The sequence below is a fragment of the Python bivittatus genome, unplaced genomic scaffold (assembly GCF_059951505.1).
Source record: "Python bivittatus isolate LINGU-HERP-01145 unplaced genomic scaffold, Pbiv_v1 ctg000430_np1212, whole genome shotgun sequence".
In the NCBI taxonomy this organism is placed as follows: Eukaryota; Metazoa; Chordata; class Lepidosauria; order Squamata; family Pythonidae; genus Python; species Python bivittatus.
In genome coordinates, this window is record NW_028277071.1 from 393230 (window position 1) to 417739 (window position 24510).

Consider the following 24510-nt stretch of genomic DNA (forward strand, 5'->3'; position numbering starts at 1 on the left):
TAGAGCGAATGAGACACACCGACCACTCAGAAGAATCACAGGTGGCTGTTTCAGAGCTGCAACCAACCGTCCCACTTGGAAATAAGCCCAAAGGCCTCAAAAATGCTATCTTGTAAAGTATATCAGCAATAATCTGAAATACCTGTTGTTCTTTAGGCCTGATTTTGAACAAAATGGAGCTACTAAAATGAAGACTCATGGAAGTCATGCAAGGAGAAGAACAGATAGACTGATCAATGAAGTAACTAACTGGCATTACTAACAGTATTATTCTACTGTTTTTTAGCATTAAATGTATCACATGATGTTGAAGCTAGAATGGATAGTAAACATATAGTAAATATATAGTATCACATATGTTTGTGCTAATTATACTTCCCCACTGTGCAATACGTATTCTATTCTTGGTTTTGTTTCTTTTATTTTTGCTTGTTGTCCTAGAAGAATGCAATGGCAAACCACTTCTACTTGTGGCTAGAAATTCTAGCTCAAATTGTGTTACAGGAATATATCATGAATATATTGGAATATTAGTTCTGTGCTCATAAGTCATTCATTTGACTATGCCCATCAGTCAGTAAGTTCTTATTCAACTTAGGGAGCACAAATATGTCTATGAAAGCTTTCCATCTTTGTTCTGGGATGGACAAAATAATTCTCCTCTCTTGGCTTGGAAAGGGAAAGAAATTATATTTAGTCCAGCCACAGGATTGTAGTTTTATAACCTTAAAAGCTTATTTGGTTCTCAGTATCACTTGCTTTGATGGCATTATATTGGCCCTGAAAGAAGGAATAAAATATCTTCAAAAATACTGATGGTTGGGTTTAGACCAGTCTTGCTTCTGTGAGATATTTTTATGAGTTCATTGCTCATAAAACAAAAAAGAGCTCCTGCTTTGCAGTGGTTTAATAGTCTCATTTTGGCCCTCCTGGAGAGACTATACCACAACATCCAGCAACATCCACAAAAAAGTGAAAATAGTGGTTGCAACCACAGGAATAAACACCCACCCCTTGGTATGGACATGTAATGTCAACACACATGCACTAAAAGGGATGGTATGCACAGTTATAGCCACCATCTTGACCTTTTCAACCACCCCTCATGGATATCCCTGACAACATCCTCCTTCTTTCACACTTTTGCCCAGGAGAACATTAAACATGGAGGACCATCACTTGTGTGTTACTCAATTTATTGAGATGATTGGGTCATATATATTATACCTATTTTTGAAAGACAGTTTAAGTCATCAATTAAATGGAAAATAGAACAGAAAAATATTATACTAATTGCAATCAATACATGGACAGCCAAGAAAACAAACCAATGAATCATCAAACAAATCAACCCAGAGTTCTCAGTTGAGGTATAAATGACCAGTCTCAAATGATCCTACTTTGAACACATTATGTGAAGACCCAGCTCTCCAGAGAAGGCTGTAATGCTGGGAAAGGTGGAAGAGAAGGGAAGAAGTGGATGATCAGCAGTGAGGTGGAGGGACTCAGTTACAGTGGCAATGAGGGCACCTCTGGGAATCCTAAAAAGACCAGGTTAGGGACAGATCATCATGAAGAAAAATCTATGTGGTTGCTAAGAGTCGATAGCAACATCAATCAATCAATCAATCAGTATAGCAATCAAGCTGTAATAGGGCTGCAAGATCTGGACTGCAAATTGCAAAGCACCAGTAGGTAGCAGCAAAGAGGTGAATTGGTTTAGTACATACCCTTCCCTTCTCCCAAGCAATGTCATCTTGCTGGACCCAGGAGTCATGCCTCCCTGTCCTGTGGAATACCATTCCCCCAGAGATCTGGATGGCCCCAATCCTATTAGCCTTTCATGAGGCACTGAAGACCTGGCTGTTTCTTCAGGCTTTTGGACTGAGGTTGAACAAGTTCTGCCGGCTGACTGGTCTTCATAATTTTATTCTGTGTTGCAACTGGAATGATATCTGTGACCTTCCTTACCTATAGGGCTGATTTTTCATTGTTGGCTTTAATCTTTGGACACTGCCCAAAGTCATGGTTATAAGTTGGGCAGCCATATAAATCATAAATAAATAAACACAGTCAGATGCCCCCTAGTGTTCATGTGGATTTTGGCAGCAAAAAAAATTGGTAGACCTAGGCTGGAAAAACATTTTGTGATCTTTCTCTTATCAGATTGGGATTAAAGTACCTTCAGAAAAAAAAGAGGGCAGTTTTTCATGGTGGTTATTATAGCATATCAACCCCTGAATAAACCAAAATAGTTTTATGGCTTGTTTGAATTTGGTCTTAAGCTCCATTTAATGGAGCTGCTGTTTTATGGCTGCTTTGTGCCCATAATGTCCCTTTTATTCCATCCTATTACCAGGAACCTGCATGAATGTGTTCAGTGACATCTGAGGGAGGGATGGGTGTCAAAAAAGCCAAAATTCAAGATGTCAACCACACTATCATCATCATCATCATCCTGCCTTTTTAATATATTTTGATCAGCTCAAGGCAGTGAACATACTTAACATTCCTTCCTCCTCCTATTTTTCCCACCACAACAACCCTGTGAGGTGGGGTGGGTTGAGAGAGAGTGATTGGCCCAAGGTCACCCAGCTAGCTTTCATGGCTAAGGCAGGACTAGAACTCACACTTTCCTGCTTTCTAGCCTGGTGCCTTCACCACTAGACCGAACTGGCTCTAAAGTTGCTGTGATAGGAAAGTGATGAAAGATTGAGTAGGAAAATGGGCTGCCATCCCTATGCTAGCCAGTGAGCATGTGCAACCAGAGACACAAGATGAGGGGAAAGGAGAAACTCACACAGATGCAATATTTTACTTCTTTGAAGAGTGGGTTAGTCATGGCCACCTTTTTTATTTTTTTGACAGTCCCCCCCACCAGATGCCCCTGGATGGGTCCATTTTGTCATCTGATATGGAACTCAAGACAGTTCTATCTTTAATCCTGGTCATAAGACGCCCCAGGAAACTTTGTTACTGAACTTTATTATTTTTTATTGTCAATAAATAATAAGAAAATCAATGCATGAAAACCAAGCATTTTCCCTTCTATATTCCACTTGTTTGTTCACTACCATTTTCGGGGGAGGGGGATATTTCATTACTAACTGATGCCTTCTTTGCTAGTTTCATTGTACTGTTTGTCCTCTGGTGGAAAAAATGGAGTGTTGCTGCTTTACTTTGAAACAAATTAGCTCTTCTTCAGGTCAGAGTGGATTTACCAAAGCAAACTCTAATTGACTTGGTTCCCTGTTCACAGAAGTCTCATTATCTGCTCCTACCAATACACTAAGAGGGAAAGAAGTTTGCTGTCTCTCTAAAACTTTACAGCTAACTCCCATGTCTATCAATTAACTTTGGTTCTTCTTCTTCTTTCTTTTGAGCTTCATGTCCCCAAAGGCAGCAAAACTTCTCAGGCTAATTAAAGGTCTCTGTACTTTCTCCGTTGTGCCAAGGGAGATGATCAAGGAGAAACAGAAATGGCAAACTTTTATTCTGCTGTAAGATCCTGCAAGTTTTAAAGCTTCCTCTTAGTGAATAGCTTGTGATCAGTAGGGTACAATGTTTTACTTCAGTTGTGGGACAGGCTCTCATTGAGGTTCAGATGGAAGCAGAGTTTAGCTCCATCAATCAACCAGCAAGCTCAGGCAGATGTTGGAATTTCAAACCCCATGGAGAACCTCATGCTGACACTCCATCTGGGCCTTCCACTCTGGTTTGATAAATCAGTGAGGGGCCAGATGTTTCAGTTCCTCCTAGTTCTCTAATATTATGTCACTTCATATGTCATTGTCAAACAAAGACAGTTGATTCCTATCCAATGTCACCATAATCAGTTCAGCCAATCTCAACTTGAACTTTGCTCCCATATCTGATCTTTTCAGTACTGGTTGACTACTGGATGATGACATTACTTTTCATCTGGAGGTTGAAGCATGGCAATTGGACTTCTTTTCTTTTGACTCAACCTCCAGATAATTCCACCTGGATGACTGAGAATCTTCATCAACACATTACTTTTAACGGCTATAGAGGCCTTGGCCCACCTTTGCCTGGTGCATCACTTGTGACCTTCCTGAAGCATAATGTCCTGCCAATGACTAGCCCTGAACCCATGATCTCTAGGATTGACTACTAAATGAGCTGTCCCTTGGGACCACCATTATAGGAACAGCTGAGTTCTAGTAAGGTTTTTGGTTTAATTTGGTGAGCTCTCCTTATGGAATGATGATGATGATGATGATGATGATGATGATGATGATGATGATGATGATGATGAAGAAGAAAGAAGGAGGAGGAGGAGGAGGAGGATTTCATGTAGCATTTTAGGTGAACAGTTGGATCCCAGATCAAATCATTATATAACATGTCATCATGGAAGTCCCACTAAATTATAAGGGAATTATTTCACTAATTTGCTCCTTCATTCTATATTTTGAACTCAAAGGAAATTCCCTTGAGTTTAGGGGTGTTACTCCCAAGGAAATGAATATAGGAATGTAGGCTTTTTTCAAGGGCTGGTTCTTGTAGGTCCTAGGCACTTCTACTTAATGGGTGCATTTTTCTTTTTTGAGTGCCTCGATTTCTACAGCATTGTTCCATTTATTATATTTCTATCCCATCTTTCATACAACTAAAAAAAGGAAGTAACTTGTTTTTCATAGGCCTTTTAGTTTTCATGTGTGTTAGGCCAGTGGAGGGCCTACTGCTGTTGTTGGATAACATGACTATGGCAGTGTCCTCTGGGTTCAGGAATCTACCAGTGGCTATCATGACTGTGCAGGCTGCATAAATGCATTTTCTGCTGTGGCACTGAGACTGAGGATAATCAGAGCCCTTTAGAGTTTGACAGCATGGAAAATGTAAGATTTTGTAAGATGATGTCAATCATGTATGCAGGGAGTAGCCAAGACCAATATCATGGAAAATATTGCCAATACTGCCAGATTGCCAGTCAATCTGGTAAGCTTCTCAGTGGCCTTTGACTGTCAATTAAATTATATGGGGGGGGGGGTTACTAATGGGAGATCTTCCTCACACAGATCTATATGCAGAAATATGCTTGTGTGTAGATAACTAGCAAGTCAGGGTGAAGTCCAGAAGACCTTTCTTCTAGGCCTCTGTTCGGCTACGTTCAAATGTTTCTTCTTATTTTAGAGGAAATGGGAAAATCTCCTTCACACTGTCCCACTCCATACACACATACACACATATACACAGATGCATACAGCATATGCACACCACACTTAGGGCCTTGTACTATAGCTTGGGCCGTGCTAGAAAAATAAATCAAGCCGTTTTCTCCAAGCGAACGTATGCATTTGTTACATTTCTATCCTTCTTTTCATTCCGTTCAAGATGGTCTACGCAAAGCCTTCTCTGATTTCATCTCCCCAACACCAACCCTCTGCGGTGGGCACCGCTGTGAAAGAATGATGGGCCCCAAATCACCCAGCAAGAATAGACTTTTCCCAGTCCCAATTCAACATTTTAACTCCTATAGCTGGCAAGCTCAAATGGAAAAGTATCTTAATGATTTTCAAAGTCACATGAAAATGTGTCCCTCATTCCAGATGAATATTCTCAATATAACTCTTGGCAAATATAATTAGCATTATATTAGTATTATAGTTTTAGGATCTTTTTTAAGAGTCTGAGAGTCTAAGAATCTTCATTTTTCACACATACATACACATTTCTCATTATGAAATGTAGTAATTCCCGCCCCTGCTTTTTTTTAATCTGTTGCAGTTCATGGAAGATGGGAGTATGAGGGGAAACCTACATGACTGTTGTAACTCTTCTTATTCTGACTTCCTCAAGATGGCCAATGATTTTGTAAAAACCCTTACAATTTATGAGACTGTACCCCAACTACTAAGGGACTAGGTTGCATGGCCTGAAAGACCCAGAGCAAAACAATGGGAACTATTTCATTCAGAATACCTTGCAAGGAAAACACTGATCTGCCTAGGCACACTCATGCAGATTTCCTAATAACAATCTGAAAAAAGGTTGGTTTGTTTGTTTTCCTGATTCAGAAATGTTTTCTAACTTCCCAATGTAGTTTCTTGGTAGTCTTCCTACCAAGTGTTAATCAGACTTAACCCAGCTTAAACTTCCAAGCCAAAGCAGAGTTGTGTAAACACTGCCATCTGCTGGGAAACAGAGAAAATACACCAAGAGACAGATCAGGATAATAGAGCAGTAGATGATGAGAGAGAGAGAGAATACTTTAATGGCCAAGTATAAAATATATACAAGGAATTAGACATGATGAGAGATAGAGGATAGAGGGAGAGAAATGATAGAGAGATAGAAAACAGGTGGAGGAAAGGAAAGGAAAGGAAAGGAAAGGAAAGGAAAGGAAAGGAAAGGAAAGGAAAGGAAAGGAAAGGAATAAATAGAGAGATGGAGATAGATTAGAGACAGACAGACAGACAACAGACACTGATGAAAAATAAGCAAAAATAGGAATGGCATTATAGCAGATAGCCACCTTGCTAATTATATAACTATCTAAGGACCAAACTACACATTACATTAGCACACAGTGGCAGAGTGCACACAGATCCAGTGGTGGGCTTGGAACAGATTGTGTGTGGACATGTTTGTGTTGGGGTTGCAGCATCTGAGATGAAGAACTTTCACTCTTCCCTCTCCACCTGCAACCTCCATTCAAATGATACCTTTTGCTCCTTCTTTTAAAAAAAAGTTTCAGCTGGAGTAGGCCTATTAGACCAACGAGAGTTTCTACGAGGTGCTTCAGGTGAAGTGCCCCTTTCAGCCTGTTTTATGAGCTGTGGGGGGGGGGGGGGCTTGCTTCTGAAAATGAAGCCAAGGAGCTGGGGGGGGCACATCTCTGCATGCGCAATTCATGCCCAGCAGTGTTCTCCAACTGCCCCAAGACTGCAAGGCGAAACAAAGGCCCACAGGAAGGCAATTGCCTGCATCCAGACCTCACTGAAGAGCCGCCTCACCATCACCTTGGTAACGATATTAGTGTGCTAGAAAAATCACTGCTGTAGTCTGGTTTCTGGCATATTTTTAGATAGGTGGCTTTTCTGTGACTTGGCCTGGTCTTTGTTGCCCCCTGCTGGCTGTTCTATAAATTTATTAGGGCAGTGAGTTCTCCCTTTAAGGAAAATAATATTAATTTTAATTATGCCTCTTCGGTTTCCCCCTCCCCTCCCCTCCCCTCCCCTTTCAAAGTTTAATGGTATAAATTAAATGGTAAATGGTATATGGGAGACAGGGTGCAGCCAAGGGAACAGCCAGATAAAAGGCAACTTAGCCCACAGCAGGAATGCGGATGGGGCAAGAGGCTCAGAAGGGGACCTCCCCAGTTTCTGGGTCTGTAAAGAGGATGGGGGGAGAGATGTAATTTCAGAGTTGCAAAATTGATGTCAGCCTTGTGAGGTAGTCCAGACAGGAAACCCGGCTAGATGAGCTAATTCTACTTCATTGTAAGGTTACATTAACAGAATTTTGCCAGTCTGAAATGATTTGCATATGGTTGCCTAGAAAACAGTTCCAGAAAGCAAATTCAGCTCAAGAAAAGACTTAATCTGTTCCACTTTTTAATGCAAAATAGGATTCCTCCCCAGGTTTAACCCTTTCATCCTTCTACTGCACTAAAAGTTAACATTTGGTCGCTGAGTTTGGATAGAGCATCAGAAATACCCTTCAGGATCTATATAGCAACATCTACTGAATCTTGACTGATCTCCAACAGTTGAACAGGGTTGAACTTGGTTAGCACTTGGATGGGGGGGGATCACCAGGAAATTAGACTTGATTGGGAAGTCAGAAGACATTATTGATACCAAGCACCCAATAGGGATGTGTCCACAGATTCACTAAACTTATTTTATTTTATTTATCTTATTTTTAAATTGGACTAATATGTATGGCTGTCCATCTCATAGCAGTGACTCTGGGCATCGTTGCGTTGAGTGTGGCTTGAAAGAGGCTTTCCTTATTTATTGAAAATAGCAAGTTTTACCCCCTGCCTGATTCAGACAATTGGAGCAGACACTTTTACAAGAAGAAGTGAGAAGCAAATCTTTACATACAGTGAAACCAGAAAAGTAAAAGGCACAGTTTCTTTTTCAGTTTTCCTCTCATGCAAATACCTGCATTGTTATGAGCAAAAGTTAAAAGGCAAATGATATAAAACAAGAGAGCACCAAGGTTCTTATTAGTTTTGGATGAAAAGCAACATCCAGTGAAAATTTATGAAATCCTGTTCAGGAGAAGGAATTGAGGAATTTCAAGAAAACTTGATATATTTCCACAAAATAAATTTTTAAAAAAGAGCTAGCTTGGTGTCATGGTTAAGGTGCTGGCCTAGAAAACAGGAGGCTGTGAGTTCTAGTCCCACCTTAGGCATGAAAGCGGCTGGGTGACTTTGGGCCAGTCCCTCTCTCTCAGCCTAGCCTACCTCATAGGGCTGTTGTTGTGGGGAAAATAGGAGGAGGAAGGAGTATGAGGTAATTTAGGAAATAAAATATAGGAAAACCTCTGAGAAGGATATGCATGCATATTTAACATATCTAACACATCTATTCTTCTTTATATTTATACAAACTGGAAGACATTTGACATTTTTAGCTCGTGCTCTTAGTTTTGTTCTTATCATTTTATGGTTTGTAGTTTTATTAGTTGTGACCACCCCAGAGCTGCATTTTAAGATGGGTGGCCATACAAATATTAAGAAATAACGTAGTGAAATGAAATGAAAATGTCTCTTCCTTTTCCGCCTGCCCTGTCCCACAGAAATCCCCAGGTCATCCTGTTGATTGATGTCTGAGATCTCTGCACTGCCTTGACCAAAGAAGGGAAAGATCTCATGGTTGCCTTAATTGGTATTTGGATGAGAGGCCAACAGGAAACCCTGGGGTTGAAAACTAGATTGGGAATAGAGCTGCCATCTTTGGAACCTCGAGCAGTGAATGGTAACAGTGCTGAACTGGATGATAAAAGGGTATGTTGCCAACCAGATGGAGCTAAGGGTTGGTATACCTGAGAGGCAATGAAGCAAAATTAGCATGAGAGAAATGGCTTGCGTTGAGAAAGAGAAAGAGGAAGGTCACCAAGAGAGATTATGGATTCCCTTTACTGAACATCATCTACTGGAGATGAGCTTCAAGACCACAATACTTAGGTAGTAGGTACAACTTCCAAGAAAAGTATAGAAGCCCTCCAAAAAGCATTTACATAGGCATCTGATAAATCACAGGTTCAACAGACATCACTGATCTATTTTTACTCTGGCCACATTTTTTTTTCTTCTTATTTGTCTTCTCCTTTCCATTATGTTGAGGTTCCTCATATTTTGTGAGTGGTCCTCTTGCAGTTGAAGGCATCTTTCAAAGCATCTTTGACTTGCTTGTTCCTCAGAGTGTAGACAAATGGGGTCATAAGGGGACAAACCACGTTGTTGACAACGGCCACTGCTTTGCTGAAATTTTTCCCTTCATCTTCCTCTGGTATGATGTACATAGAGATGCAACTGCCATAAGTGACAGAGACCACAATGATGTGAGCAGCACAGGTGGAGAAGGCCTTTTTCCTTCCTGTCACAGATGGAATGCGAAGGATGGTGGAAATTATCATTATGTATGATACTGTGGTGATTGCTAAGGTTCCCAGAAGTGAAAAAGCAAAAAAGATGAAACCAATGAGCTCCAGGAGATGGGTATCCCCACAGAGAAGTTTCAGCAGTGGTTTATTGTCACAGAAAAAATGGTCAATTGTGTTTGAGTCGCAGATGGGAAGTTGTATATAAAGCATGATTGTACTAAAGTCTATGGTGAATCCTCCAGCCCAAGAAACCAGTACCAACCAAGTACAGAAATGCTTGTTCATGATGGTGGCATATCTTAGGGGGTTGCAGATGGCCACATACCTGTCGAAGGACATCACTGTCAGTAGGAAAAAGTCTGTAGTTCCCAAAAAGAAATAAAAAAACCATTGGCTTATACATCCCGTGTAAGAGATTGTTTTCTTCCCCAATGCCAAGTTGATCAAAGCTTTGGGGATGACAGCTGAAGTGTATCCAATTTCCAAGACGGCGTAATTCCTGAGGAAATAATACATTGGTGTCCTGAGGTGGAAGTCCACAAGAGTGATAACAATGATCAGAGTGTTTCCACCTATGGCCATCAGGTACATGATCAGAAAGAGAGGAAACAGAAGCATCTCCAGCTGCTGATCTTCAGTAAACCCTAGCAGTAAGAATTCCTTCACCCTTGTTTGATTCTCCATGTCATCTCAGTTGGGAGCCAACTGCTGACATGAACCCTTAGTGAGTTAATTTAGCTTTCACTGTTGAAGAATCTGAAACTGGCCAAATATCTGGAATCACCAGTAGCACCAGTTATGCCTTTGCAAAGCTGACATGTGGAAGGAGGAGTCATAATCTTTGGTTTGTTCCCTGTTAGTAGATTGTCTTCTGTCCAGCTGTGGGTTCATGATTGTAGATATTTCTTCTTTGTCTTGAATTCAGATCGCCCCATGCTCCCTCCTCAGCCTAAAATGGCTCTTGTGAAAATGGTGAACATTGACTCATTTCTGCCTTCTTTTCTCTGCTGAATCCTTGGCTGCTGTTTAGTATTGCAAGAGTTTGAGCATTGGGGGGAATCTTTCTCAGTCTATATTTGTGTATGCCTTCCACATATACTCATATTTGTCCTTTTTCTAAATTAACATCTCCATAGTTTTTCCCTCTCCTTGTACAAACCCCAAGGTGACTTTCTAAAAGATTGTAAAATATACAAATACTTATCAAATTATTTCAACAAAGAATCTTCTTGTGTATGGAAGAATATCCAATCAGACCTTCAGCTCAGATCTATACGTGAAATACTGGATTAAGATAGCAATAAAAGAAGAGGCAAAGAAAAACAGATTAGCATACAATGCCAGCTGTTCGGTATTATTAAAATACACTTGTGTGTCCATCTGATCCATTAAACCCTCCCATTCCACCTCCCTTTTATGCAGATTTCAAGTCAGGTTTTGGGGAACAAATGTTGATTGTAATATGTGATCATGGATAGAGATGCTTTAAACTTGGCTTTTTTTTAACCTGGAAAAGATTATAAACATTTGGATCATATTACTAATAAACGGAAAGGTTTTGATTTCCCCTATTGCTGTACATGTTGATTAAAGTCATGCAGAAACAAGTCTGGATTCTTAACTCTCTTTCTTTGTGACCTATTAATATCAGAGCTTTTATCCAAGCAATAGTTAAGACGTATTAGGTCCAAAACAGTATAAACTGGACAGCTTCAGTGGACCTTCCCAGCATTATCATTCTCTCTGCCTTCATACCAAGCTGGTCTTTTTGTCTAATGCTATGTTTGCAATATAACAGCATAATATGTGAGACTAGGCTGAAGTTGCCATGCCAGGATGGAGCAGGGACATAAACAGAGAGGAAAAAAGCCAGGGATCTTGTCTAAAGGATCCCCTCTGGCAGGTGGATAAGAAGGAAACAAGTTGATAAGGAAACAAAAAAATGTCACTTGAACCAGATAAAAGAAGTTGGGTCTGAGCACATGGACTCCCACCCCCAAATCCCAGCAACAGCTACTAGATTTGTAAATCAAAAAGACAAGAGTAGCTGCCAGTCTTGTGAATCAACAAAGCAAGAACTGTTAGGAATCAAAAGGGGTCCTGAACCCACCCACTCCTTGAGTCACCTTTAGAGCCAGACAAGGCAGCTTCTGTCCTTCTAGCTAAGGCCTGGCGGCCTAGTTGAGAAGGACGTGCGTAAGTGTGGATGAGTGTGGATGTGAGTGTAAGAAAGAGCAAATGTCCACTGTAACCAGGAAAGTTTTGCTGTTCCTGTAAACTCACTGGGTCTCTGTGTATTCCAAAGAACCTGATGAGCCTCAGGGTTCGGTTGGATGGGATCTGTGTGTGTCCCTAATTATTTCCCGGCTGTTGACCAGGGCTGTGTGTCTCGTGTGTTCCAGCCGCACCTATCTGGAAAACCCAGGTACAAAGCAAGGGGGGCTGACAAGATCTGCCTGCCTCAACAGGCTGAGAGTGTGTGAGTGAGTGACCATAAGCCGAACCTGGGAGCACTTGTAACACATCTTTCCCATGACTATAAAATCCCTTCGACAGAAACCATTTTATCCAAGCAGTAGTTGACATATTAGGTCCAAAACAGTATAAACTAGCACCGTTTAACCTATTTCTTTGTTTCTTTGTTTGTTTCATAAGAGAAGGTTTTAAGCCAGTTCTTTTTCAAAGTGTGCTCAATGAAAATAGCTCCATTTTCTTTTCCTTTCTTTGTGTGTGTGTGTGTGTGTGTGTGTGTGTGGAAGCTTTTTGGAATCATTCTAGGAAAAAGAGAAGGCATTTCTGCCTTTCTTCAAAGATGATTACTTCAAAGTTTGGACCACTTCTAGCTAAAATTAGGATTGTTGTTCTGAGTATAGAGAACTGTTATTGCACTGCTATCCTGTCACTTTACAACTAGCACGATGGTCGGCAAGTTCCCTTTTCTTTCTTTTTTCCCCCACAACAACCACCCAGGAGGTAAGTCAATTCAGGGAGCTCTGTAGTCCAGTGGAGACTTGAACTTGGACTTCAATAACTGAACTATTTCACTACCGTATCAGAACATGCATTTGTTGTTAGAAGCGAGTAAAAGACAAATAGATCAGTACATGAACAAGAGAGGCTGCAAACTTTGACACTATTTAATTTTTCTTATATCTACCAACGGTGTCCTTCAACAATGATATGGAGCAGGCTCTTATTCCCATGCCTTGATGGAACTCAAATAGCCCCACCTCTACTGAATCTACTTACAGCTTCCATGAAGATTCCCATTGAATAGATCTGCAAATTGTTCCCAATCTGGGAAATATAAAGTACTGTATGTGAAGACTGAACATCATGTCTAGTTGTCTCCTGAGATCATGCAGGCTCTGGGGAATGTCATTGTGTTAATGCATAATTTCTAATTAATTTTCAATTAGAAGTAAATGTTCCCATGGAGAGAAGTAAAGGCAAGAGTTGTCCCAAACCAGCAAGCAATGAATTCCTCTACTACTGAAGTGACTTGGATGTGATGGTCACTTCTACATCCTTGTTCCATGATTTATGATTTGATTATTCATATTTACATATTGCAATAGAAGAGAATATCTGTAGCTCAGGGTTGGACGGTGGAGTCCTTGGTGGTCTCTGAGTTGGTTGTTTGCTTGCAGACATTTCATTACCCAACTAGGTAACATCATCAGTGTAAGTGAGTGTGGGATTTTCTTCCATCTAAAACACTATTTTCTTTTTCCATTATGGTGCTGAAGTGGATGTCTGTTTGATAGGCTCACTTTGCTGGGAATTTTGAGGATGATGAGGATGGTGTGTGGAGGTGCTTGGTGGTCCTTGTCAGTTCAGTGGGCAGCCAGCCATGTTAATACCAGTTCCCTGGGCCAGCAGGAGGAGTGGGAAGAGCAGTGACAGAGAAGACAGCAGTGCAGTGGAGGGGACCAATCCTTGAAGGGGCTGATGGAGCTCTGTCGACATCTTCCTGGGCAGCAGCTAAGCAGGACTGCTTTCAGCGGTGGCCCCTCCATTGCAGAGGCTTCTTGGTGAGCAAGATGCAGGCAGCAGAGCTCAGTGATGCTGTGGATCATCTGCCTTTGCTCCAGCTGATGAGTGGCATGGACTGGACTCCAGAGGACCCAGCAGCATGGCAGAGCTAACAGCAACAGACTAGCAGCTTATCCCCTCATCCTCCATCTTGGGTCTCCACCACAGAGAATACAGGGACAGTCTAGGCCGGCACAGGTCAAGAAAGTGGCGGTGGCCACGGGGTCCGTAGGAGTCCCAGTGGAGTGGAGGGCTCAGGTGGCCTGGCACTTTGTGGCAGCGGAAGCAGAAGCAAGGCAGTGGGCCTTTGGGGGGGGGGCTACCTGGTGTCTTGCAGCTGCCGCTGAAGCGGTCACATGGTAAAGCAGCCATTTTAGTGGATTCCCTTCCTGTCTGGGAGGACCTGGGACTGAAGGTGCTGGCACCCAGATTGAGGACATTGGTATGGACCAGGAGCTTTTACATGGTTAGGAAGTTGGAGCGGGGGCTGGGTATGGGGGGGCCCTCTTGGTCCCCTCGTGTCAGAGACGGGGTGGGCTGGGGGTGCGTCTGCCAATACCCAGATATACATCTCTGATGATGCTGTTGCAGGGCTGTCCAAGGGCCTGGAAGCTGTAAGGGTCTGGATGGAGGATGAAGGGACTTCAGTTCAACCCTGGCAAGACAAAGTCGCTCTGGGGTTTTGGCCCCCCAGGGTCTGATGACTCTGGTATCCTCTTTGACTCTGGACAGTGTTGCTCTCCCCCAGACCGAGCTAGTGTGTAATTTGTGGGTCCTCCTGGACTCATGGCTCCTGCTTGAAGAGCAGGTAGCAGCTGTGGCTAGGGGCCCTTTGCACAGATCTGTCTTGCATGCCAATTGCCGCCTTTCCTCAATCGGGAAGCTTTGCTCACGGCCACACATGCTTTAGTCTGTCTGTCTGTCTGTCTGTCTGTCTGTCTATTTATTTATTTATTTATTCATTCATTCATTCATTCATTCATTCATTCATTTATCAAATTTATATCACCGCCCAACTGCCCCACAAGGAGGGACTCTGGGCGGTTCACAACAAAACAATTTACAATCAGTAAAAGCATAAATGATACAAATATAAAATGCAGTTATTAAATACAACAAAATCCAAGAGATGGTGATATTATTTCAGCCTGTGACCAGATAATATTGGTCAAAGGTAACACTAGGGGTCCAGCCAACCCCAAAACTGACTATTTCCAACCCCACCCCATGCGTGATGACAAAACCAGGTCTTCAGTTTTTTTCTGAAGTCTAAATGGGAGGGGGCCAACCTCACTTCCAGGAGAAGAGTGTTCCAAAGGGACACTTCCTATTTGGATGACTGCAATGCGCTTTACATGGGGCTGCCCTTGAAGACCACTTGGAAGTTGCAGCTGGTAGAGAATGTAGTGGCACACACAGTATTGGGTGTTCATAGGTTCGCCCATATTACACCTCTATTGTGTGAGGTGCATGGGCTCCCAGTTTCCTTCTGGTGGAATTCAAGGTTCTGGTTATCACCTTAAAGCCCTACATGGCACGGGATCCAGTTATTTGTGGGACCGCCTCTCCCTAAGAATATCTGCCCGTCCCACTAGATCAGATCCTACTCCAGATCCCTTCCCTGAAATCCTGCCACCTAGCGTGTCTTTTCCGGGGCTGCTCCCACCATATGGAACACCCTCCCACTGGTGATTCAGCAGGACCCCACCCTTTTGGCCTTTTGGAAGACCATCAGGTAATTGGAGCTTGTTGTGGGGCATCCCAAGGGGATGACTAGGGCAGAGGGTTTTGGTTGGATCATTTTACTGTTTTAATGTTTTACGGTTGTTTTATAGTTACTGGTTTTCCTATTCTTGCGAGCCGCCCAGAGCGGTTTAAGGTGGGTGGCCATACAAATCTTTCAAATAAGCAAATAAATATATAATGTAATGCCTGTCAGCAAACAATGAAGCTTGGAGAGCACCAAGCACTCCATATATTTACATTTTTTAGCTCTTTGCTTTTAGAGGCTATTCTAATTTTATTCTGACTGTTATCCCGCTTTAACCTCTATAGCTTATAAAGAGCCCAGCCGGTTTCAGGCAGATAAATTTCATAAATAAACAAGCATATAAATAAGCATATAAATATTCAGAAGCTGCTCAAACTCAAGGCCTCTCAGCATGTCAGTTATTTCATTTGCCAACTAGAGCAAACATACTGAACAATTTTCTTTGCAAAATCATTTGCAAACAAATCAACAAATATACTTTAAAAGAATCTTGACCATTGCTATTGTTCACTGCCATTTTTTCCCCTGTTCAAAACTACAATCTTGAAAGAACCCCTTTACAGAAATGGAAGATGGCCTAACAATGTCTGTCTACCCAGAGTTTGTTATGTGACAAGGTTGAGCAGAGCCAATTTAGAGGGAGGATAATGCTTAGTGCAACATTATTTAATGAGATCTGCTTATTATATATCAAATGGGTAATGAATAATATTGGGATTCAATGCAAATAATCATATATGGATCCATGCCGTTGTCACTAAAGACAACAGATGTTGGTTCAGGGTGACAACAATGCTTCTCAATTTATTGTGCATGCAAGATACACCAACCACCTGCTTAACTGGGTCTCAACACTGCACAATATATAGATGTTAGCCAAGTGGGTATTAAATCCACCTAGAAGAGAATCCATTAAATTACCTCCATATTCTGACCAGGAACATTTGCAAGAAGTGGTAATCCCAGATCGTTCAATATATGCATAATTTGGACCTTTCAGGTGACCTGATTTCCATTTTCATATGCTTAGTATCGTGGCTTGAATAGTTAAATCCAGGATTCTTGGACTCCCATTATCTATAGCACTATTGTCCTGCTTCTCCCCCAATGCCACAGACATATGAATTCCTTTTTTAACGTGCAAGATTAAAGACACCTTTTATACTGAAGGCCCTGTTCCAGTTTGACAGGCTAAATTCCCTGAAAAGAGACAACACTGTCTGGAAGCTTCCTGTAAAGCAGAGAAAAGCTGCTATTGTCTCCAAGCAGAAACAAGCAGCTGCCCTAGAGAAACACATCAAAATCTATGTATAGATGTATTGAATGTAGCAAAACAAACTTGAAAAGAATAACACATATCCCCTGCATTTAAAAAAAAAAAATCCTTTAGAAATACAGTATAATGTTGAATTCACTCAAAGCCATTTGCTATGATTGCAGATTTCCTGCCGATCTATCTATATCATCTTGATCTCCATCTATATCTCGATCTCATTTTTGATCTCTATTGATCTCTGTCATTTCCATCTCCATCTCTCTGTGCATCTATCTATCATATCTATCTTTACCTTCTATCTATCTATCTATCTATCTATCTATCTATCTATCTATCTATCTATCTATCTATCCCACCATCCTTCCACCTAGATACAGTACCTGTTACTGAAATTTTGTTTACATCCCTTACAGTCAATGAGACTATAGAAACAGTGGGTCTTTCAGTGTCAAAGAAGCATCAGTACATTTTTGCTGCACAATGTTTTTATTTTTATACTTAACAGAGTGAAATCCCACTGTTGTCAGCCCAGAAGGGTTTTAAAAAAAAACCTAGGTCCATAAACATCAAATTCAGGTTTCTTTCTTGTCTTCTTCTTTCAATTATCTTGAGGTTCCTCATATTTTATGAGTGGTCCTCTTGCAGTTGAAGGCATCTTTCAGAGCAGCTTTGACTTGCTTGTTCCTCAGAGTGTAGACAAATGGGGTCATAAGGGGACAAACCACATTGTTGAGAATGGCCACTGCTTTGTTGAAATTTTTCCCTTCATCTTCCTCTGGTATGAGGTACATAGAGATGCAACTGCCATAAGTGACAGAGACCACAATAATATGGGCAGCACAAGTGGAGAAGGCCTTTTTCCTACCTGCAGCAGTTGGAATGTGAAGGATGGTGGAAATTATCATTACATAGGATACTGTCGTGATTGCTAAGGTTCCCAGAAGAGAAAAAACAGAAAGGATGAAGCCAATGAGCTCCAGGAGATGGGTATCCCCACAGAGAAGTTTCAGCAGTGGTTTATTGTCACAAAAAAAATGGTCCATGAGGTTTGAGCCACAGATGGGGAATTGTATGTAAAACATAGTTTGACCAAAAATCAAGGTGAATCCTCCAGCCCAAGAAACCAGTACCAACCAAGTACAGAAATGCTTGTTCATGATGGTAGCATATCTTAGGGGGTTGCAGATGGCCACATACCTGTCGAAGGACATCACTGTCAGTAGGAAGAAGTCTGTAGTTCCCAAAAAGAAATAAAAAAACAATTGGCTTATACATCCCACGTAAGAGATTGTTTTCTTCCCCAATGCCAAGTTGATCAAGGCTTTGGGGATGACAGCTGAAGTGTATCCAATTTCCAAGATGGCATAATTCCTGAGGAAATAATACATTGGTGTCCTGAGGTGGAAGTCCACAAGAGTGATAACAACAATCAGAATGTTTCCAGCTATGGCCATCAGGTACATGATCAGAAAGAGAGCAAACAGAAGCGTCTCCAGCTGCTGATCTTCAGTAAACCCGCGAAGGAAGAAGTCCTTCATCCTTGTTTGATTCTCCATGTTATCTTAGTTGGGAGCCAACTGCTGACATGAACCCTTAGTGAGTTAATTTAGCTTTCACTGTTGAAGAATCTGAAACTGGCCAAATATCTGGAATCACCAGTAGCACCAGTTATGCCTTTGCAAAGCTGACATGTGGAAGAAGGAGTCATAATCTTTGGTTTGTTCCCTGTTAGTAGATTGTCTTCTGCCCAGCTGTGGGTTCATAATTGTAGACATTTCTTCTTCGTCTTGAATTCAGATGGCCACATGCTCCCTCTTCAGCCTAACATGCCTCTTGTGAAAATCATGGACATTGACTCATTTCTGTCTTCTTTTCTCTGCTGAATCCTTGGCTGCTGTTTAGTATTGCAAGAGTTTGAGCATTGGGGGGAATCTTTCTCAGTCTATATTTGTGTATGCCTTCCACATATATTCATATCTGTCCTTTTTATAAATTAACACCTCCAATGTTTTTCGTTCTCCTGATACAGACACCAAGGTAACTTTCTAAAAGATTGTAAAATATACAAATACTTATCAAATTATTTCAACAAAGAATCTTTTTTTGTGTGGAAGAATGTCCGATCAGACCTTCAGCTCAGATCCATATAAGAAATACTGGATTATGATAGCAACAAAAGAAGGGGCAGAGAAAAAAACATTAGCATATGATACCAGCTGTTCGGTATTATTAGAATACTTTTGTCTGTCCATCTGATCCATCAAACCCTCCCATTCCTTCTCCCTTTCATGCAGTTTTCAAATCACGTTTTTGGGAACAAATGTTGATTGTAATATGTGATCATGGATAGAGATGCTTTAAACTTGGCTCTTTTTTAACCTGGAAAAGATTATAAACATTTGGATCATATTACTAATAAACAGAAAGGTTTTGATTTCCCCTATTGCTGTACATGTTGATTAAAGTCATGCAGAAACAAGTCAGAATTCTTAACTTTCTTTCTTTGTGACCTATTAATATCAGAGCTTTTATCCAAGCAGTAGTTAAGACGTATTAGGTGCAAAAATGTGTAAATCAAAAGGGCCAGAGTAGCTGCCAGTCCTGTGAATTAACAAAGCAAGAGCTCTTGGGAATCAAAAGGGGTCCTGAAGCCCACCCGCTCCTTAACTGATCTTTGGACCAAACAAGACAGCTTCTGTCCCTCTAGCTAATGCCTAGCAGCCTAGTTCAGAAGGATGTGCGTAAGTGTGGATGAGTGTGTATGTGAGTGTGAGAAAGAGCAAATGTATAGTGTAACCAGGAATGTTTTGCTGTTCCTTTAAACTCACTGGGTCTCCCTGTATTCCAAAAAACCTGATGAGCCTCAGGGTTCGGTTGGACGGGATCTCAGGGTTCGGAGGGATGTGTGTCCCTCATTATTTCTTGGCTGTTGACCAGGGCTGTGTGTCTTGTCTGTTCCAGCTGCACTCATCTGGAAAACCCAGGTAGAAAGCAAGGGGCGCTGACAAGATGTGCGTTTCTCAACAAGCTGTGAGTGTGTGAGTGAATGACCATAAGCCGAACCTGGGAGCACTTTTAATGCACCTTTCCCATGACTATAAAATCCCTTCTTTAGAAACCATTTTATCCAAGCAGTAGTTCAGACATATTAGGTCCCAAACAGTTTAAACTAGCACCTTTTAACCACTTCTTTGTTTGTTTAATAAAAGAAGGTTTCAATCCAATTCTTTTTCAAAGTTTGCTCAATGAAAATAGCTCCATTTTCTTTTCCTTTCTTTTTTTTGGGTGGTAGTGGTGGTGGAAGCTTTTTGGAATCATTCTAGGATAAAGAGAAGGCATTTCTGCCCTTCTTCAAAGATGATTGCTTCAAAGTTTGGACCACTTCTAGCTAAAATTAGGATTGTTGCTCTGAGTATAGAGTATTATTATTGCACTGCTATCCTGTCACTTTACAACTAGCACGATGTTCGGCAAGATCCCTTTTCTTTCTTTTTTTCCCCTCAACAACCAACCAGGAGGTAAGTCAATTCAGGGAGCTCTGTAGTCCAGTGGAGACTTGAACTTGGACTTCCAATAACTGAACTATTTCACTACCGTATCAGAACATGCATTTGCTGTTAGAAGCGAGTAAAAGCAAATAGATCAGTACATGAACAAGAGAGGCTGCAAACTTTGACATTATTTAATTTTTCTTACATATACCAACGGTGTCCTTCAACAATGATATGGAGCAGGCTCTTACTTGCATGCCTTGATGGAACTCAAACAGCCCCACCTCTACTGAATCTACTTACAGCTTCCATGAAGATTCCCATTGAATAGATCTGCAAATCTTTCCCAATCTGGGAAATATAAAATACTGCACGTCAAGACTAAATATCATGCTTAGCTGTCTCCTGAGATGATGCATGCTCCGGAGAATGTGATTGTGTTAATACCTCATTTCTAATTAATTTTCAATTAGAATTAAATGTTTCCATGGAGAGAAGTAAAGGCAAGAGTTGTCCCAAACCAGCAAGCAATGAATTCCTCTACGACTGGATGTGATGGTCACTTCTAAATCCTTGTTCCATGATTTATGATTTGATTATTCATATTTACATATTGCAATAGAAGAGAATATCTGTAGCTCAGGGTTGAATGGTGGAGTCCTTGGTGCTCTCTGAGCTTGGCTGTTTGCTTGCAGACATTTGATTACCCAACTAGGTAACATCATCAGTGTAAGTGAGTGTGGGATTTTCTCCCATCTAAAACACTATTTTCTTTTTCCATTATGGCTCTGAGGTGGTTACCAGTTTGGTAGGCTCACTTTGCCGGGAATCTTGAGGATGATGTGGATGGTGTGTGGAGGTGTTTGGTGGTCCTTGTCAATTTGGTGGGAAGCCAGCCATGTTAGTACCAGTTCTCTGGGCCAGTAGGAGGAGTGGGAAGAGCAGCAACAGAGAAGGCAGGCAGGGCAGTGGAGGGGACATTTCCTTGAAGGGGCCGATGGAGCCCTGTCGACATCTTCCTGGGCAGCAGCCAAGCAGGACTGCTTTCAGTGGTGGCCCCTCCATTGCAGAGGATCCTTGGTGAGCAAGATGCAGGCAGCAGAGCTCAGAGGTGCTGTGGATCATCTGCCTTTGCTCCAGCTGATGGGTGGCATGGACTGGACTCCAGAGGACCCAGCAGCATGGCAGAGCTAGCAGCAACAGACTAGCAGCTTACCCTCTCATCCTCCATCTTGGGTCTCCCACCACAGAGAATACAGGGACAGAGGAGGCCGGCACAGGACAAGAAATTGGCAGTGGCTACGGGGTCCATAGGAGTCCCAGTGGAGTGGAGGACTCAGGTGGCCTGGCACTTTGTGGCAGTGGGAGCAGGAGCAAGGCAGTGGACCTGTGTGTGTCGGGGGAGGGGGGGCTGCCTTGTGTCTTGCAGCTGCTGCTGAAGCGGTCACATTGCAAAGAGCCATTTTAGTGGATTCCCTTCCTGTCTGGGGGGACCTGGCACTGAAGTGCTGGCACCCGGATTGAGGACATTGGTATGAACCAGGAGCTTTTAAATGGTTTGGAAGGTGGAGCGGGGGCCAGGTATGGTGGGGCCCTCTTGCTCCCCTCGTGTGAGAGACAGGAGTGGGCTGGGGGTGCTGCTGCCGATACCCAGATATACTTCTCTGGTGATGCTGTTTTGGGGCTGTCCAAGGGCCTGGAGGCTGTCAGGGTCTGGATGGAGGATGCAGTGACTTCGGCTCAACCCTGGCAAGACAAAGTCGCTCTGGGGTTTTGGCCTGCCAGGGTCTGGTGACTTATCCTCTTTGACTCTGGACAGCATTGGTCTCCCCCAGACTGAGCTGGTGTGCAATTTGGGGGTCCTCCTGGACTCATGGCTCCTGCTTGAAGAGCAGGTAGCAGCTGTGGCTAGGGGCCCTTTGCACAGATCTGTCTTGTGTGCCAATTGCGCCCTTTCCTGAATCGGGAAGCTTTGCTCACGGTCACACATGCCTTAGTCACTTCCCATTTGGATTACTGCAATGCTCTGTACATGGGGATGCCCTTGAAGACCACTCGGAAGTTGCAAATGGTACAGAATGTAGTGGCACACACAGTATTGGGTGTTCATAGGTTCGCCCATGTTACACCTCCATTGTGTGAGGTGCACGGACTCCCAGTTTCCTTCTGGTGCAATTCAAGGTGCCGGTTATCACCTTAAAGCCCTACATGGCACGGGATCCAGTTATCTGTGGGACCGCCTCTCCCTAAGAATATCTGCCCATCCCACTAGATCAGATCCTACTGTCTTTTCCGTGGCTGCTCCCACCATATGGAACACCCTCCCACTGGTGATTCAGCAGGACCCCACCCATTTGGCCTTTTGGAGGGCCATCAAGTAATTCTCCCCCCATGCCACAGACATATGAGTTCGTTTTTTACGTGCAAGATTAAAGACACCTTTTATACTGAAGGCCCTGTTCCAATTTGACAGCCTAAACTCCCTGAAAAGAGACAACACTGTCTGGAAGCTTCCTGTAAAGCAGAGAAAAGCTGCTATTGTCTCCAAACAGAAACAAGCAATTGCCCTAGAGAAACACATCAAAATCTATGTGTAGATGTATTGAATGTAGCAAAACAAATTTTTAAAAAGACACGTTTCCGCTGCATAAAAAAAAAATCGTTTAGAAATATGACGTTGAATTCACTCAAAGCCACTTAATATGACTCCACATTTCCTGGCTATCTATCTGTATAACCCCTATCTCTCTATACAGTATATCTTGATCTCATACTTGATCTCTACTGATCTCTGTCATCTCCATTTCCGTCTCTCTCTCTCTCTGTGCATCTATCTATCTATCATGTCTATCTTTACAGTACCTGTTACTGAAATTTTGTTTACATCCCTTACAGTCAGGGAAGAAAGAGTGGGTCTTTCAGGGTCAAAGAAGCATCAGTAGATTTTTGCTGCATAATGTTTTTATTTTTATATTTACAGAGTTATATACTGCATAATCCCACTATCGTCAGCCCAGAAGGGCTTTCAAAAAAAACCTAGGTCCATAAACATCAAATTAAGGTTTCTTTCGTGTCTTCTCTTTTCAATTATATTGAGGTTCCTCATATTTTATGAGTGGTCCTCTTGCAGTTGAAGGCATCTTTCAGAGCAGCTTTGACTTGCTTGTTCCTCAAAGTGTAGATAAATGGGGTCATAAGGGGACAAACCACATTGTTGAGAATGGCCACTGCTTTGCTGAAATTTTTCCCTTCACCTTCCTCTGGTATGAGGTACATAGAGATGCAACTGCCATAAGTGACAGAGACCACAATGATGTGAGCAGCACAGGTGGAGAAGGCCTTTTTCCTTCCTGACACAGATGGAATGTGAAGGATGGTGGAAATTATCATTATATAGGATACTGTGGTGACTGCCAAGTTTCCCAGAAGTGAAAAAGCAGAAAGGATGAAGCCAATGAGCTCCAGGAGATGGGTATCCCCACAGAGAAGTTTCAGCAGTGGTTTATTGTCACAGAAAAAATGGTCCATGGGGTTTGAGCCACAGAAGGGGAATTGTATGAAAAACATAGTTTGACAAAAAATCAAGGTGAATCCTCCAGCCCAAGAAATCAGTACCAACCAAGTACAGAAATGCTTGTTCATGATGGTAGTATATCTTAGGGGGTTGCATATGGCCACATACCTGTCGAAGGACATCACTGTCAGTAGGAAGAAGTCAGTAGTTCCCAAAAAGAAATAAAAAAACCATTGTGTTATACATCCCGTGTAAGAGATTGTTTTCTTCCCCAGTGCCAAGTTGATCAAGGCTTTGGGGATGACAGCTGAAGTGTATCCAATTTCCAAGACGGCGTAATTCCTGAGGAAATAATACATTGGTGTCCTGAGGTGGAAGTCCACAAGAGTGATAACAATGATCAGAGTGTTTCCAGCTATGGCCATCAGGTACATGATCAGAAAGAGAGCAAACAGAAGCATCTCCAGCTGTTGATCTTCAGTAAACCCTCGCAGTAAGAACTCCTTCACCCTTGTTTGATTCTCCATGTCATCTCAGTTGGGAGCCAACTGCTGACATGAACCCTTAGTGAGTTAATTTAGCTTTCACTGTTGAAGAATCTGAAACTGGCCAAATATCTGGAATCACCAGTAGCACCAGTTATGCCTTTGCAAAGCTGACATGTGGAAGAAGGAGTCATAATCTTTGGTTTGTTCCCTGTTAGTAGATTGTCTTCTGCCCACCTGTGGGTTCTTGATTGTAGATATTTCTTCTTTTGTCTTGAATTCAGATCGCCGCATGCTCCCTCCTCAGCCTAAAATGGCTCTTGTGAAAATGGTGAACATTGACTCATTTCTGC

At 42.2% G+C, this 24510-nt stretch overlaps 3 protein-coding genes across 3 annotated transcripts; all 3 read right to left on the reverse strand.

Moving 5' to 3' along the window:
- Positions 1–9330: 9330 nt before the first annotated feature.
- Positions 9331–10269, reverse strand: LOC103048595 (olfactory receptor 6C65-like). The gene has a single exon (XM_088143887.1). The coding sequence runs from the start codon at positions 10267–10269 to the stop codon at positions 9331–9333; it is 939 nt and encodes a 312-aa protein (XP_088000013.1).
- A 7015-nt stretch (positions 10270–17284) lies between these two features.
- On the reverse strand, positions 17285–18223 carry LOC103055423 (olfactory receptor 6E1-like). The gene has a single exon (XM_007443936.2). The coding sequence runs from the start codon at positions 18221–18223 to the stop codon at positions 17285–17287; it is 939 nt and encodes a 312-aa protein (XP_007443998.1).
- Positions 18224–23260: 5037 nt separating this feature from the next.
- LOC103055646 (olfactory receptor 6E1-like) lies at positions 23261–24199 on the reverse strand. The gene has a single exon (XM_088143888.1). The coding sequence runs from the start codon at positions 24197–24199 to the stop codon at positions 23261–23263; it is 939 nt and encodes a 312-aa protein (XP_088000014.1).
- Positions 24200–24510: the final 311 nt, after the last annotated feature.

Coding starts and splice junctions, on each gene's coding strand:
- LOC103048595 (XM_088143887.1), bottom strand. CDS start 10,269: ATGGAGAATCAAACAAGGGTGAAGGAATTCTTACTGCTAGGGTTTACT.
- LOC103055423 (XM_007443936.2), bottom strand. CDS start 18,223: ATGGAGAATCAAACAAGGATGAAGGACTTCTTCCTTCGCGGGTTTACT.
- LOC103055646 (XM_088143888.1), bottom strand. CDS start 24,199: ATGGAGAATCAAACAAGGGTGAAGGAGTTCTTACTGCGAGGGTTTACT.